Raw genomic sequence first — 15,705 nt, 5'->3', positions numbered from 1 at the left:
AAATAATTTTGAAACAGTGAAGAGCTCTTTTCTTGTCAATTCTCCATCCTATTTCCCTTGATGTTTGTGTTTAGAGGACAAGATCATTCATTTTTAATTTATTACAAAGAACATGAGTGCCCAGGTCATACCCTCTCTAGAAGACCATCTCTTAAGTATGCCTAGTTTAGTGGTTAAGCACTCAAGACCCCACACCAGATGAGTGGAAAGTCCAGCCAAGCTTCTTCCCAGCTGTGTGAACTTGGATGAGTTTTTTGGCCAGTCTGTTCCCCAGTTCCCCTCTATGTAAAACAAGGAGACTAACTGTCCCCACCATATAGGTGACAACAGTGATGTGAGCTCCTATTTGTTGGCACTTAACCCAGGGCCTTGTCCTTGGGCAATGCTACATAATAGTGCTTGCTCAATAAAATCTGATGTTCTCTACAATGCTCTATCATCACTTCCTATGGGATGACTTCCTTCTCCTGAATTTTAATGATGATGTGTGCCAACCACAGCAATCTGGAAGTGTTGTTCTAAAAGTACCTAATTTTCTCTCCCTTGCCCTAGAAAAACTATTGAAGGTCGGGTTAATAGGCATGGCTTCTTCTAAAAAGTAATCCCAGGCTATTGATTCTTTCTTGTTTGTCCTCAGCCAACTGGAATTGTGGATGCCTTTTATTTTCTGCTCTTAATTATGGGGAATATGGCTGAGCACCCTAATTTTAAGGCCCCTTCCAAGGGACTGTCAGTTTTTGTGAACAGCCTAAAACAGCTTTGGGAGGTGGGTGGAGCAGAGGTCCAACCAGGTGGGGTCAATACAAACACGTTGGAAAGGGTCAGAATTACCGCGTCTTTTTATTTCTTTGGACCTGTAAGTAGATGAGGAGCAACAATAGTGCATCGGTTTCCAAGGTTTCTCTGGAGCAGTGGTTCTCAAACAGGGGTGACTTCATCTCTCAGGGGACATCTGACAATGTCTGGAGACATTTTTGATAGTCACAACCAGGGGAGAAGAAGCTACTGGCATTGAGTGGGTGCAGTCCAGGGGCTGCTACTTATATGTCCTACAATATACAAGACACTTTTCCTTCGCCAAGAAAGGTCTGATCCCCAGGGTGAGCAGTGGTGAGGTTGAGCAACTCAGCACAGAATTATTGGAAGGCAAATTCTCAGCGTGCCTAGGCCTTTCCCTTACAGCGTCAAAACTGAAGTATCTCAAACCCCTGCCCTCTCTGCTCACAGGGAGCAGAAGATCACAGTGCAAGGGTGCACACAGCACGGACTCGAGACCCCGAGTCAGCCCCGAGCTCCTATAACACACTGCAAACTGTGTCCATTGCCAGCCAGGCCACTGCGTCATAGGATGGGAGGGGGTAAGCCAGAGACATTCAAGCTGGGCTCTGCCTCCCGCCAGCACTGTGGCCTGGGCTGCGTCCTTAACCCAGCTTTGCTTCATGCGTCTTTTTTATTGTTATGCTATGGGCATTAAGAGCTGTACTTTTCTCCTAAGGTTTTTTTTTTTTTAATTTATTTATTTTTATTTATTTTATTAAAAGAGTGGATGGTAGCAATGTGCCTGATGCATTGTAAGCACCTGGTGAATGTTGGTTGTCCTTCCCATTAATAAGCAGCGATGAAACTTCATTGTCCCCTGACTCACAAACCCTTCCCCAAAACAGTGTAGTGTGTGTGAGATCTGATGGAGCCTGGTGGAGGGGCTCTTCCCTCTCTTCCTCCTGGTCCAGAACCTGTCAAGGGTCCTGCAGGAGGAGCTGCCCAGGGCGCTGAGGGCTCTTCTTGGTCTTCTGCTCCTTCAGGCTGCGTGGTCTCGAGTAGAACACGGAAGGGACAGATGAGGCTGTTTGAAGCAATGCTATGTGAATGACATGCTTGAGCCTAACTTGACTTGGTTGACGTGGGCAGCTTGGGCCTCACAGGGGGGCCACTGTGCGCCTGGGGGCCAGGATTGCCCAGCAAAAACCAGAGCTTGGGTGATAGTCAAGTAGAGATCACGGAGGGAAGACAGAGAAGGAGGGAGGAAGGGAAGTGGGGCCGGGCAGGCCAGGCCCTGAGGGGTGTGCACAGGGCCCTAAATAAACACGCAGGGGCGTTTTCTGAGTCACAAGAATTCCCAAAATATAATCTCTAGTGTAACACCATGGAGTTTTTATTTCCCTGTCAATTGCACACTCTGCATAGGGAAAGCCAACTCATTTGAGGTAATACAGAAATCACCTTTCCAAAGGACTTTTATTAGTTTACTGTTTCTTTTTTTTTTTTTTTTATTGTAGAGAATAATTAGCTTGAGAGCCTTTTAATTTGTTCCCATTAAGATGTTTGCATAGCAGCAATTAGAGCCTGGCGGGCTCTCTGCATTCTCTGTGAGCAGGGGCCTTTCACCGGCTATGAGCTGGCTTTGGGGGGGAACGTAATTAATTCTTGCGGCCTTTGCCACGTGGAGCCCAAGGAGAAAGGGAAGGAACTTTCTGTGACTCCGTGGGACTGGTCGTAGAAAACCCAGATGAGAAATGCCTTTTATACAAATAAGGTTAAAAAAAAAAAGAAAACCTCAAACCCACCTACTTGAAAACAGGATTTGTAATGATGTCAGAGCACTTTTGAAATTGATAAATGTTTCTGCCGAAGGGTGGAGAGACTGTTCTGAAAGACTCACTAGGGAGTGGGCCTCTAGCTCCGCAACTGGCCCCTGGAGATGTGGACGGTCCTGTTTACAGGAGGGGCAGAAGCCACTTCTTGCTGTCAGAATCAAATCCACAGCTTCCAGGTCAACTTTTTATCTCAACCATAGAAATAACTAGATAGGAATGTTCGCTGGAACCTTCACTGAAAACCCTGGCCAGACTCAGGGTCATGGCAGTGTAGGTTCTGGGGGGCTTCCTAGAGGATGAACTCAGGAGTGAGGCCCCTGGTGACTGGCCAGATCATTCTGTGGGTTCTTCTGTATGTTGGGTCCTGGACATGGACCAGGATGGGGCAAGAGAGGCACCTGAGACACAAATTTAAGGCAGTACCATCTCTCAGAATCATGCCAGAGTGCAGGGACAGCTGGAATTCTGAGAGTGAGCACCTCCCTAAGACGTTCTGGAAAGTGCCTTGCTGCTTCAGGAGAGGGTCACCCCTGCTGGATTCCCAGACTGCTAGATGAAGACAACTGGCTGGGAAAAAATACTTAGTGATGGCTTCTCTCCCCGCCTAAACCAGCACTTCACTCTTGTCTTGGGAACAGGTTATCTTGGCTCACCCTCTGGTTTGAGATCACTGGCTTAGAGAAGCGTCTCTTGTGGACTGCCTTGGATCCACATGAACATTTCCCTTGGGGGCGGCTCTGATGGGGAGGGGCCGGAAGGGTAAAAGGAGTGGGAGAAGACAACACTGATACTGACGGGAGGGACTCGCAGGCACTGAGTGTGCCCAGTGTCATGGAAGCAGTCCCAGACCGTGGATGGTACTCCTGGCCACCTGAGGTTCAACCTCCCTCTACCCTCAATGCACACAGTGTCAGCTGCTGTCCAGGGGCCCTGACCAGTCTCTAACCAAATCACCTATCAAACCAAGAGGATGGTGACTTTCCTGTGGACAGACCATGGGCTCTGCAGTGAACACCTCCATTTGTTCCTGGCTCCCGCATTTACTAGCAGCATCTCACCTCAAGCAAGTTGTCTAACTTCTGCATGCCACACTTCCCTCAATAAAACCGGATTAGTCACAAGAATTCCTACTCCTAGGTTTGTGTGAAGAATTTAATGAGGTAACACAAGAAAATGCTTGGCACCATGCCCTGCTGGTACATAGCTTATGCTCAATAAATTCCAGCTTGACTCCGATCAGTTTAACTCTAGTGAGCTCAGCCCTCAGCCGAAAAGCACTACGATCATTTCTGCGCTGCTCCATGGTGAGGGAAGTTGGCCCAGTCGGTCATCTCAGCACGTGCCTGGCTCTTGGCGCAACCGCAAGGCTGTGTTCTGGGCTTAGCAGAGGTTACTTCCCTGCCCTTGCCTGTGGCATTTCTCAGGGTTACTTTTTACCTGCTGACTTCTTTTATGTGTCCACTGTTTCATGTATTTTATCTCAAATCCTCTTGCCAACCATGCAAAGTAGGGATCATTGTACCCACTTGACAGATGAGAGACTGGGGCTTTGCAGGTTTAGGGGAATGGCTTCAATTCACACAGGTGGTAAGTGCTGGTGACAGTAGAAACCAACCCCCGGATCCCAACCCCCTGGACTCCCTGCCCTCCCTCTCAGTCCATGACCCACACCCTCTAGTCAGGCCTGTCTTTCTGGTCTCCCTATCAAAGACAGCTCAGAGAAAAGGACCTCATGGTGAAACACACAGGATTCCTTCTGGAATGAAGTTTATGCTGAAACGTGAGTTGAAGCTTCCAGGTGAAGAACAAAGAAAGGTTTGCTTGTGGAAGCTGAGTCCCAGTTAACAAGATAAGAAATTTGCAGGTTATCTGGAAACTTACCGTGTCACATTGAGGTATTATTGAAGGGGGAGGAAAAAGCATTGCAACTTGCACTTTCAGGTGTCTCTTATTTCAATGTCTATTTTTAGGATGTGTTTTATGATGCATAGGCCATAATTACATCAGTATAGTAGGGCAGGCATGTCGTTTGTAAGTAAATAACTATGGCTAGGTTTTGAGGCATGCTAATTAAGTTTTATTTGTATGTCACATGATCAAAAGGGTTTGGAAATGACTCTCGATTTCAGAAGTTCCTGTACCACCTACAAAAAGCTTTGTCCAGTTCAGTCCATCATGGGGAGAAATCCCACTGAGTTCTTTGAGGCATACAGATTTTTTATGCTAGGCTCTACAAGTGTTTGTGTGCACGTGCGTGCGTGTGTGCACATGAAAGCGAGAGAGAAGGTTCGAGAGAGGAAAAGTCTTTATTTTTCTTGAGAGAGACTACTTGAGAGTCCAAGTGCTTTGAATCGGGAGTGCTGGGAGGACCTATAACCTCGATGGGAGCTGTAGCCTGGGTTCAAATCCTATGGGAAAACAGCATTCTCCCACTTCCTAAGGGTTCCTTCGAGAGCCGGAGGCTGGCAGCCCGGCCCAAGCCTCCTCTCACCCCTCTGTGTGAACACACAGTTCCTCTGGTTGTTCAGATTTCAAATAGACTCTCATTCAAACCAACCTGGTTAACCCTAAAATTGCTTAATGGGGTGGCGGGCATGTGGTGGGTAGCTGAGCTACGGCATTGCCGGGTTTATCGGGTAAAAGAGAACATCCAAACCACAGGGCGGGTGAGAACCTCCAAATCACACCAGGGCAGAGGAGGCTCTTCCGCCGGCAGCTTTGTTCCTAAGCTTCTGCCCGGCTCCATCTAAGTGGCCCTGTTTAATGTTCCCCCGCAATGAAAGGGATTTAACCTATAAATGGCTGTGGTGTCTGACCAATGAAAAGAGTAATTAAGGAAGATCAGGAGAGCTGTCTGCTAATCATGGAGACTCCCAGGTGGAATCTGCCACCTATGATCACTCCATACATACTTTATATATTACGCATTACATATTATATACTATGTATCATATGTCATACAAACAGTTGTATTGGGAGAGTTCTACAATTACGCAGTTTCAAATGCGGACTGAAACTATATAGAGTTATCTCTATAGAACTATATAACACATAACCTCGAAAGCATCATACGGGACCCTGTCTCATGGTACATTTGTTATTTAAACAGATTAATCCACCCTTCTGATACAATGATCTCTTTGTTTTGAACTTAAACCAGAGGGAAGTGGGAAGTGTATGGGAGGCATAGCTTCTTTTTTTAAAATGTGAAGCAATGATGTAGGATGATTGACAGCTGAACAGAATGCCCATTGTTGGCATTTGTACCTCTTTACATGACCCCACCCCCTTCACAGTCTTAAACTTTGTTTAAGGTTGTTTAATAATTGTTCCTCTGCTCTAGAACTTTGGGAGTCAGAGCCATTCTGATCTTTATAAACAAACAGTAGTTTCAATAATAATGACCTTGGCGCTTGAGTTTCTGTTCACACCTGCCAGGGCCTATGTGAGTTCATTTTCCCCCATCCCCACCACATTATGTGCGCCAGCCGGTAAAGGGCTGGGACAGGAGAGAAGACTCCCAAAGTCTACAGCTCTTTTTCCTTCCTCACAGGTCCTCCAGACCCTTGGATGGGTTTTATACATATACGCAGTTTCAGATTTTTACAAATTATGCCCGTGCAAAGTGGATGAGTGTCAGGTCCAGCTGTGACTGCTGGGGAGGGGGATGGGGCTGCACAGAATCTGCCTGCACATGGCATGAAATGAGGGGTTTGGTGCACAGAGTTCAAGGGCAGCAGAAGCTATGTGATAAAGGACAGCAAACCGCAGTTGGCATTAAAACTACTCCCAGAGGGGGAAATAAAATGGCCCCCAAACCAATGTATTTCAGTTTACCTCCATTCCCTTTCACACATTTTGAGGCTAACATAAAAAATAACCATTGAAGGATATGCAAGCTAAAATTTTTTGCACAGCAGAAGGAAACTGCTTCTACCTTGAACAATGAGAAAGCTGCTCTGACAACTTGTTTCTCGCCCCTGAGAAGGCTCGCCCCAGGGTGGCCCGTGACCACAGAGGAGCATACAGTATGTTTAGGATTCTAAGTGACTTGTTGGCTCTTTTAAACACACCCCTATCTGGCAAACTGACTCACGCAAGAGCTTCTAGACATTTCTTTGAGCTCTAATAATGAAAAAAGAATGTCTGAAATCCTCTACATTTTCAGGAGAACTCAAGTTGTGCTCAGGACACGGTAGCTCTCAAGGAGAGGGAGAGACAGGTCTGCTTTTGGAGCTGTCACTCCTCTTAGGGTTTGTATCGATTTGTCACTCCTCTTAGGGTTTCATTCGCCACCAGAGACCAGGAAATGTTCTTTTTAGGACTCATAGTCTCCGTGGAGGACATCCCAAACACCAGGAGTAAGAGCTGGGTAGCTAGCGAGGAAGGTGAAGCCCAAAGTGCGAAATGTTGGAACCATACAATTCTTAGTTCAATGGACTAGCTTTTAGGATTTGGCAAGTCACATCCTTGAGTCTGAATCAATTTAGCACAGGCTGTGGGTTGACACAAAGAAGCATCCATTTTAAAATCAGCACAGCCATTGGGCAAACCTAACCAGCCAACTAAGATTTCTATTTTTGGTGACCTTTTCCATCTGGGCTCCTAAAATGCTCACTATTTAGAAAGAAGACCATGTGAAAATACACACAAGGACCCTGGGCCTGGAGGACACTGGCCCACACCAAATCAACGATTCTCTAAGTGCACACCGATCTTACAGCACAACAAAATGAAAGATTTACATTGTTTCTTATTTTAGGGAAAAACTGAATGAAGATTTTTTTTTTTTCTTTTTTTTGTTCTTAGGGAGGCTTTGACTTGCCCGGAGACATCTTTGCATCCTGACTGAGGAAGCAGACAGGGCCCATCATTACAAAGCAGAAATAATCTATCACTTGCAGAAATACAGGTGTGAATAAACAGTCTATCTCCTAGATGGAGGGTTATTAACTGGCTGTCATTTTTCCATTGAAGATAAAAATATATTGCAGTAAAGTTGAAGAGGACAACCTAAAAAGAAAAAAAAAAAAATCCCCTCAAGAAGTTCCGTAGAAAAGAAATCTCTTTAAAAAAAAAATAAAAAAGTTGTGAGGAGTTCTGCTGTGGGGTTTTGAGAATGCAGAAAATCGAGGGCCAGGGAAAAGTGAACTATTTCTAGTTATTGACCAACACATCAGCCCCAAGGCCAGGCAGGGTGCCTCTTGGACAAGCAACATGCTTGTGAGGCTGTCTGCGTTTCTCACAGGAGAGGCAAGTGTGATTCTGCCTTCCACAAAGAACATCGATGTGACCTTGACTCCATGTAAACAGCCCGCAGCTCTGCCCCATCACATCTCCTGCCTTTTTACTGTCAGTCAACCCAGAATAAACACCACCCTGGGGGCGCCTGGGTGGCTCCGTGGGTTAAAGCCTCTGCCTTCCACTCAGGTCATGATCCCGGTGTCCTGGGATCGAGCCCCGCATTGGGCTCTCTGCTCGCCTCTCTGCTTACTTGTGATCTCCCTCTCTGTCAAATAAATAAATGAAGTCTAAAAACAAAACAAACAAAACAAAAAACCAAACCAAACCAAAACCACCACCGTGTCTCAGCCTCAGCTTCCATCCACAAGTTAAAGAATTCAGGGTTTCTCTGCATCTTTTTTCAAAGCGCTACTGACCCAGAAAGTGTAGGGACAGATGTGACGCGATGTCATCGGGAAGCACACAGTCTAGGAACCGCTTTTGCTCTTAGGAGATGGTGCACAGGGGTCCAGCTACCTGCCCTCTGCTTTCCTCTGCTCTTAGGACAGGCCAGAGTGGACTCCGCTGTCCCATGCACCTTCCAAACAGAGGCCTCGTGACATGGGTCTGACCTACAAGATCTATAAGGGGAAGTTTGCAGAGACAGGCTTCCTTTCCTGAAGCAAAAGACAGAGCCTCACAAGGAGAAGGGGTTGGCACCTCCTTCCTGCCTGAACAGATCTGAGGGGCCATGGGGCTGCACTTCTGAACTGGCTGCCTCAGGAGACAGGTCCATACCCCGTTGTTCAAGCCACTAGAGTCAGATTTTCCTAACAGAACTGATAAACCCTAGCATGAGCTTTACACTTTTTTATGTCACTGTGGTAAAATGCATTATTGCAATCATCTTTTGGATCATCTTATTTCTCTATGTTAGCTCCTCTCTTCCTTCTGGGGCATCATTCCGTATTATCAGGAGATTAGCATGCAAGAAGGCAGAGTGAGAGATTCCAAAGCTGAGAGTATGAGAGTGTGTCTCTCTGACAACGAGGGGAAGGCAGCAATCCAGAGGAGTGACCAAGCAGACTTTTCCAACTGGCCAAAGGTTACTTGAGGCTTTTGAGTTCTGTTTTGTGTACCATGAACCACCCATAATTCTCCTAAAGCACTCCCTCATTATGTTCAGGGTTGACAAAGCTCTTAAAGGAAATGCTTCCTTTCCACCACTCGGGGCCATCATAGTTATGACATCTTTTGGTGGGGAAGGGTTACAGGCCAAGAAAGACACATTGCCTAAGGCTTATTTTACTCAGCAAAAAAAGGCTCAACGGTGGGGATTGGTGGCACCAAGTAGGAGGGTTGGGAGAACTTAAGGAACCAGAACTACAGGGAACGTGTATTGCAGATTGTACTCTCTGCTCTGGTACCAGAGAAGCTTCTAGAGAATTCTCTAAAGAGTGGGAATTAGAAAGAAAAATTTTTTGAGTGAATGTGGGAGAATGCTTCGAGTGTGTAAAAATGGTAGAGTGACCTTTCCTATCAGGAACTAAAATAATAATAATAATAATAATAATAATAATAATAGTCCCTTCATGCTGTGAAGCTAAGAAATGTGTGATGTGCTCCATGGTAGCTCTCTGACGTGTTCAAAGATTTCAAACAGGAACTCTGTAACTCAGAGGCAGCCGCATTGAGAACATCACCAGCCCCTTTTGTAGAACTCGAATGAGACACAGAGACATTTAATGACTCATCTGGGTCACTAGGAAGCTACCTGAAAAACTGAAAATGAGCTCAAGCTTCCTGTGCAGGTCTCTGCTCCCTCCCCCAACCAGCGAGCAGCCCAGGCGCCAGCATTTCTGGGCTTTGATAAAGTACATGATTAGAAATGTCGTGAGAAGCACAGAAATAGGCAGCATCTCAGAGGTCTGGAGGACTTGCATGGAGTTCAAGGGAGAAAGGGCTTTTTCACTAAGAGGGACTTGAGGAAAGGAAAGCTGCACCAGTACACTCCAAGAGGAGAAACATGTGTCAAAATTGATGTTGCAACATGGCCCGATGGGCCTCAATACTTCAAAGCTACGCTTGTTCAGTCGAATTGTATAAAGGGCCCAGGCTCTTCTTTGGTTCTCTTTGTGGGTACTTCTAAGTCAAGCAAGGGTGACAAGCCAATGGGGGAAAAAAGGCCATCAGGACGACTTACTTAACACCTCCCACAGCCCACTGGGGTTCCTGCCACTCGACCTTTGCCCAGGATCTATGGCCGTCGCCCCCACCGAGACCCCCCTTTACCTGTGGGCTCCCTCCCTCCACCCCTTCTCTAACTCTTGCAACACCTCCTCCACGGAGCCTCCTCTAGGACCCTGGGACCTCTCCTTTCCCAAAGTGTCATCGGAGAAAACCAAACATGGATAGCCAACTTCATAGTTCTGCACCGTTCCTGCGATCGTGCTGAGCACTTGACCCAGGTGACTTAATTCAGGCCACTTAATTCAGTGACTGTCACAAGAGGTACCGCTGTCCACATTTTACAGACGAGGAAACCGAGGCTCACTAGAGAAGCCTCCTGGCTAAAGTCGGAAAAATGGAAATGAGAAGTCCATCCTCGCCGGGCAGTCTGTGCACACCCCACATTCACCCCCTTCTCCCCGCCTCCTCCTTCCGCCAGGGCTGTCTGTTCCCAAAACTCCCCAGGCTCTCTCCTCTACACCGACACCCAGCCAAGCCCTGGTTGCTCTAATAAAATCTCTGTGTGAGCAGCCTTGGAACCTTCCTCTGTCCAGCCCCAACATCAGACCCAACCTTGCTTTCGCAGTGAAGGGGCAGGTCTTTTCTGAGCATACATTTCAGGTCTATTTCAAGGGAACAACAGAATCTCCTGGTTGCTAGTTTCTTTCCAAAAGCTCTCAAGGCTTCTTGCTGCTTAGCCCCTGGTTCAGCAGCCCTTTCTGCACAGGTTTCTGCTACTGGTTGCTCAGGGGCCCTGCCCTTGGTGTGTGAGCAGGTGTGGTGCCTCTGCTGGCCTGCCACTCCCCACCCCCACTGCTGGCACGTGTCTTGGAAGAATCTGAAATACAGATACAATCCCGCTGGAGGGAGTAGAACCAAGGCGTGGGTTCTTTGGGGAATGGCTCTCTGCTCTTTTAAAGCTTAGACATTTCAGAATTTCTTTGTCATTTTCAAAGTTTTGTTAGCATGCAAAGCAACAACATGGCGACGGATAGGATTATGAGTTTAGATGGGTTTTTAGCACTTTCTTTTGTTTGTTTCAAAATGTGTGGGCAGTTTCAAGATGCGAGGCTCTATTTTGTACCGAGGGTCCTGGGCTCATCCAGGAGAGCCCCCAAAGAAAGGCAGAGTTTTCTTATGGGCCAGAGGGAGTCAGATCGGTTAAGACGCAAGTCTTGGGCTGAACCGTGTCCCCTCCAAGATTCTTGTGTTGAAGAGTCCTAACTCCTAGCACCTCAGAATGTGACTGTGGTTGGAGATGGTTGTTTTTATTTTTATTTATTTATTTATTTATTTATTTAACACAGGTGATGCCTGTTAAGTGAGATCATTAGGGTGGGTCTTCATGCCATAGGTCTGGTGTCCTTATAAGGAGGGGACACCGGGACACAGACACGTGCAGAGGGAGACCACAGAGAAGCCCACCATCCACAAGCCAAGGAGAGAGGCTCAGAAGAAACCAGTCCTCCTCACACCTTGAAGCCTTCAACAAATAAAGCTCCACCAGGATTCTGATGAGACTTCTGCCCTCCAGCATCGGAAGGTCAGGCATCCTGATGTTTAAGTCACCCGGTCTGGGGTACTTTGTCACAGTAGCCCTAGAAAAACCACACCGATTTCACGCATCGCCAACTACGCATGTGCAGTTTCATCTACGGCTCTCTGCGATCTGGACCCTTGAGAATCCAGAGGCGCGCACCTCACACAGCAGGCTCGTATTCTGCCATTCCCTTCGAAAGCCGCCTCCAAGAAGACAGTAGTGAGTCAGCCTCGCTGAGATTTCTACCTGTGGTTCTAGGAACTCAGAGGCATATTAGCAGTCAGGCTTTGCATAGACCACTAAGCCACTTCTAAGAACGAGGCTACCTGAGGATTTTGCAAAACTACGTCTGTGCCACCGCTTTTCCTTTCCACACTTACCGCCGCGCTTTGGGCTGGCAACCTGCACCACACGAGAGAACGCGCATTGGGGTTCTGCAAGGCTGTACGTTGCCGACCACGCGTGTTCATGCCAGGCAATTTTAATCACGTCTTCCCTCGTCCCCAAGGCAAATGAAGTGAGCGCTTGGCCCGGTGGGGTGGGAAGAGCATGGTGCTTTCTGCGGTAGACCACAGTCACTTTGCATGCCCTCTTTCAGACCCTTGCTTGCCTGTCACCAACAAGGGAACCCGCCATCCTTGGTCCCACAGCTCGCTCTCTCCGCCACGTTTCACATGCATACTTTGCCCAAAATGAGTTATGGGCTTCCTTCTGTGAGGATTGCACGGACTGATAAAGTACATCCCAGGAAGAAAACAAGACGCCATTTCCCCCTTAGGTCCTCGCTGCAGCGGCGGAGGGAACTTTCACCATAAATTATGCGAAGCGAGAAGTGACCATGGGGCTGAACGTGGCTAATGGCCAGTCTACTGGAATGGAGTTAGAACCCCGAGAGGAAACCATCTGTTGGAGGCGAACAGACACAGCTCTCCGAGCGGCACGCTCTCAGGCAGAGCCCAGATGGCACCAAAGGCAATGACATTTTGCCACCTCTCTGACCCCGGGGAGTGTGGATGGCTAATGTGGACAGTGTCAGCCCTCACCTTGGAGGGCCACCATGATTAAATCAACAGGGAAATTGCCAAGATTTCACTTGAAATGAAATCTCCATATGATATTATTAAGGTAGAGATTATAAATCACCTGAGTTCCTTTTCCAGAGACCAAGGCGTGAACAAGGCCTTTTTTCACTAGGCCTTCTGAGACGTGATCTGGGTGTCAGGGCTACCTCCACAACACTTCCCTGAAAGCAGCATGCCCCTAGTTCCTAACCTGGGGTGGCCCGGTGACTTCTGTGAGCCTGAGCCTGGCCAGGCCCTGTGGCTCTGTGTCAGGGCCTACCCCTGTTCTGGTTCCTGGTAGTTGAACAGGTCCCCAAGTCCTTCCACCGTTCCGCTGTCTGGCCTGTAAGGACCACTTCGAAGGCAGCCCCGCATGACACATACACAATCCAATCTATTGCCCGGTGGAATGTTTTCCAGTTTCCTGAACCGGCCTTCCTGAGCAGATCAGCTGGGAAACAATAATGGCTTGGAGAATATTGAAAGCCGAGCAAAGGCAGGAAGACCTTTCTGCCTGTTATTCTGCAACTATTGCTTCCTTTGCTTGTTCGTGGCCTAGAGGAAATGCAGCCGGGAGCGTTCACAGCTTCTCACCAGCGACCGGCCTCTCTGCCGCGGGAGCCGGGGCGCTGCTGTGAGGACAGTGACTCACGCCCTTCGCATGATTCAACTTCACTAAAATGTCCTCAGCTGCCAGGAAAGAAGCACTTGCAAACCCTCTAATTTGAAGCTTTGAATCAGTTAATGACTTGCTTTCTTCCCTTCTCCTGAAATCCTCCCCCCATACACACCAGTGAGCGCGCGTGCACACATACACACCACACACACACACACACACACACACACACACACAGCTTTGTCAAGTTTTTAAATTTCAGGGACCCGGAAGCACAGAGGCTCTGTGGCATTCACAAGAGCATTTGTTGTGACAAAGTGGCTGGCAGCTCTGTGCATTCCCTTGCTCATTTGGCTGTATGCATAAATAATGAGTCACAGATACTATTTGGGTGCGCGCGAGTGTCTGTCTGTAGCCAGAAAATTAATTATGCCCCCGTCCTGTCCCACTCCACGCCGGCTCTGCCAAACCATCAAGCCACACTTCGCAGGCGTTGGTCAGAGTGCGTGCCCCGACACACGGCCGTGCCTTTGTGACATTCTTATGTTATTATTTTTGTTTGTTTAAGCACAGCCCTCTTTTCCCACCAGAGATACACAAAAGGCACATGCACACACATACTCACACCCTCCTAGCTGCAACTCCGGCTACAGCTTTGCACATTTTTCAAGAGGCCGATTGCAAAACTGCAGACAGGTTTTCCACACTGGCTGTTCCTACGAAATGGAAGTGCGGGATCTGAAGACCCAGAGCTGAGACAACGCTGGGCTTAGGAAACTTCTTCATTGCTCTTTGCAGGAGAGACCTCTGGACACGACAACTTGGCTTTTTTTTTCTTTTCCTACCTTGAAAGACGCTGGCTGCCTCAGTGCACAGTGAGGCCCCATCCTGGGCATTTTTGACCCAGTCAAACCCGCCTATCTCCTGTACTCTCTGCCTTTAGAGGACAACCGAGCTGCCTGCCACTTTGCCCCTAAAGTCCCCAGGCCGGTCTAACGTGTGTTTGGGAGCCTGGCCTCCGCCTCCCGCCCATGCTAAACCCCAGGGCCGGCTGCCCTGTGGGTCCCTGGACGTGCTGAGCTCAGGACCCTCGGCGCAGGCAAAGGGGCAGAAAAGAAAACCCTGGGAGCTTCTCACCAGTTTTCTAATCTCTCCGACCTTAATCAGGAGCAGCCCAACTTACTTGCACTTGACAAAGTTCTCACACACCGACCGAACACTTCAACAGCTTAGCTAAGTATTTATTAAAACATTTCTGAAGAGCTGCCATCTGATGAATAAGTAATCCAATAGCCTTGTAATCATACGCCCGAGTTTGAATTCTTTCCACAAAACAGACGGGGAATCGGCCCGAGCTACGTGCCCCGGGTTACAATAGCGCTGCCATTTCGTTATCTGCCAAACTGAGCAAAAGTAGGAATCAAAAGACCAGAGCGTACTCACCTCTCATGAAGCACTGTGGGTATGAAGGAAATGACTCAAATATGCTGTCCGAAGCCATCGCTTCCTCCTGAAAATGCACCCTCTTCTGAAGGCGGGGGATTCAATGATTTCTTTCACCTTTGGAGTGAAAAGCAAGAAAGGTCACTGTTGTCACCTCACGCCCCAGCATGGCTCCCTGCATCTCTGCTGCTACCCCCCCACCATACCTCTGGGGCTCCCTGAGCCCTCTGAAAAATGTACCTTTGTGAAAACAAATATTCAAATTGTTCAAGATTTAAAAAAAAAAAAGAAAGAAAGAAAGAAAGAAAGCGGTGTCTTGGCTGTGGGTTGGTGATGCTCACCACTCTGCGAAACCCTGTGGTTTGCAGTCAGTGTGATTCGTCCTGCTTGCTGACCACTACGCCGGGCGCAGTCTTCTGACACTGCCAGCCTACCCAACTTGTGGTTCTGTGGTTGTTTATGAGGCCCAAAGAAGTTTTCACACAACCCAAATTACAAATTTAACTGTTCCCCTTTCCACAGCCCATCTTAATTGGTTCTTGCCAATCATGTGACTTAAGTGATGTCAATTTTTTTTTTTTTTTTTTTTTTTACTTTCTGAGCAATGCCCTTCCTTCCCCCCACCTGCCCTCCCCCAAGCTGTGCAAGAAAATAGCCGAGGAGAGTTTGCAAGAGAGGGATTGTAGAGAAAAGTGACTCAGTCTCTTATTATATCGATGGTCTTTGCTGATTGAGGACAACTTGGGTCCTGTTGTTGTTATTTGTGGTTTTTGGAACTACTGATTATTTTGATAACAATTTCATTGCTGCTTATTCAATAGTAATTCAACCCTGGCATCAGGCTTCTGCTCAGACAGGATGTGGATCCCATCACTTAAGACGCTGGGCATCCGCTCAGGAGAATCTAGCCCTTGGTAAAGACTGTAACAGCCTAAGTGAAACTATAAAAGGAAAAACAAAATAAAAGGAAATGCTTTGCGGAGACTCTGACCCCTCAAA

At 47.7% G+C, this 15,705-nt stretch overlaps 1 protein-coding gene across 14 annotated transcripts in view; it reads right to left on the bottom strand.

The window, feature by feature from the left end:
- Window positions 1–15,705, bottom strand: part of RUNX1 (RUNX family transcription factor 1) — a 264,361-nt gene that overhangs the window by 232,385 nt on the left and 16,271 nt on the right. For 3 of the 14 annotated variants that reach the window (XM_082722945.1, XM_082722947.1, XM_082722946.1), the window contains exon 4: window positions 14,707–14,823. In XM_082722945.1, coding sequence (XP_082579071.1) covers window positions 14,707–14,764 — 58 coding nt within the window. In that variant the 5' untranslated portion in view covers window positions 14,765–14,823. Of the gene's footprint in view, window positions 1–11,966; window positions 13,031–14,706; window positions 14,824–14,912; window positions 15,241–15,705 lie in introns of those variants that run through there. The other 11 variants (XM_082722942.1, XM_082722940.1, XM_082722943.1 and 8 more) reach the window with 9 other exon arrangements.

Source organism: Mustela nivalis (genome assembly GCF_964662115.1).
Source record: "Mustela nivalis genome assembly, chromosome: 1".
NCBI lineage: Eukaryota > Metazoa > Chordata > Mammalia > Carnivora > Mustelidae > Mustela > Mustela nivalis.
The sequence above is the reverse complement of the archived record's forward strand: the minus strand, read 5'-3'. Positions and strand labels throughout refer to the sequence as shown.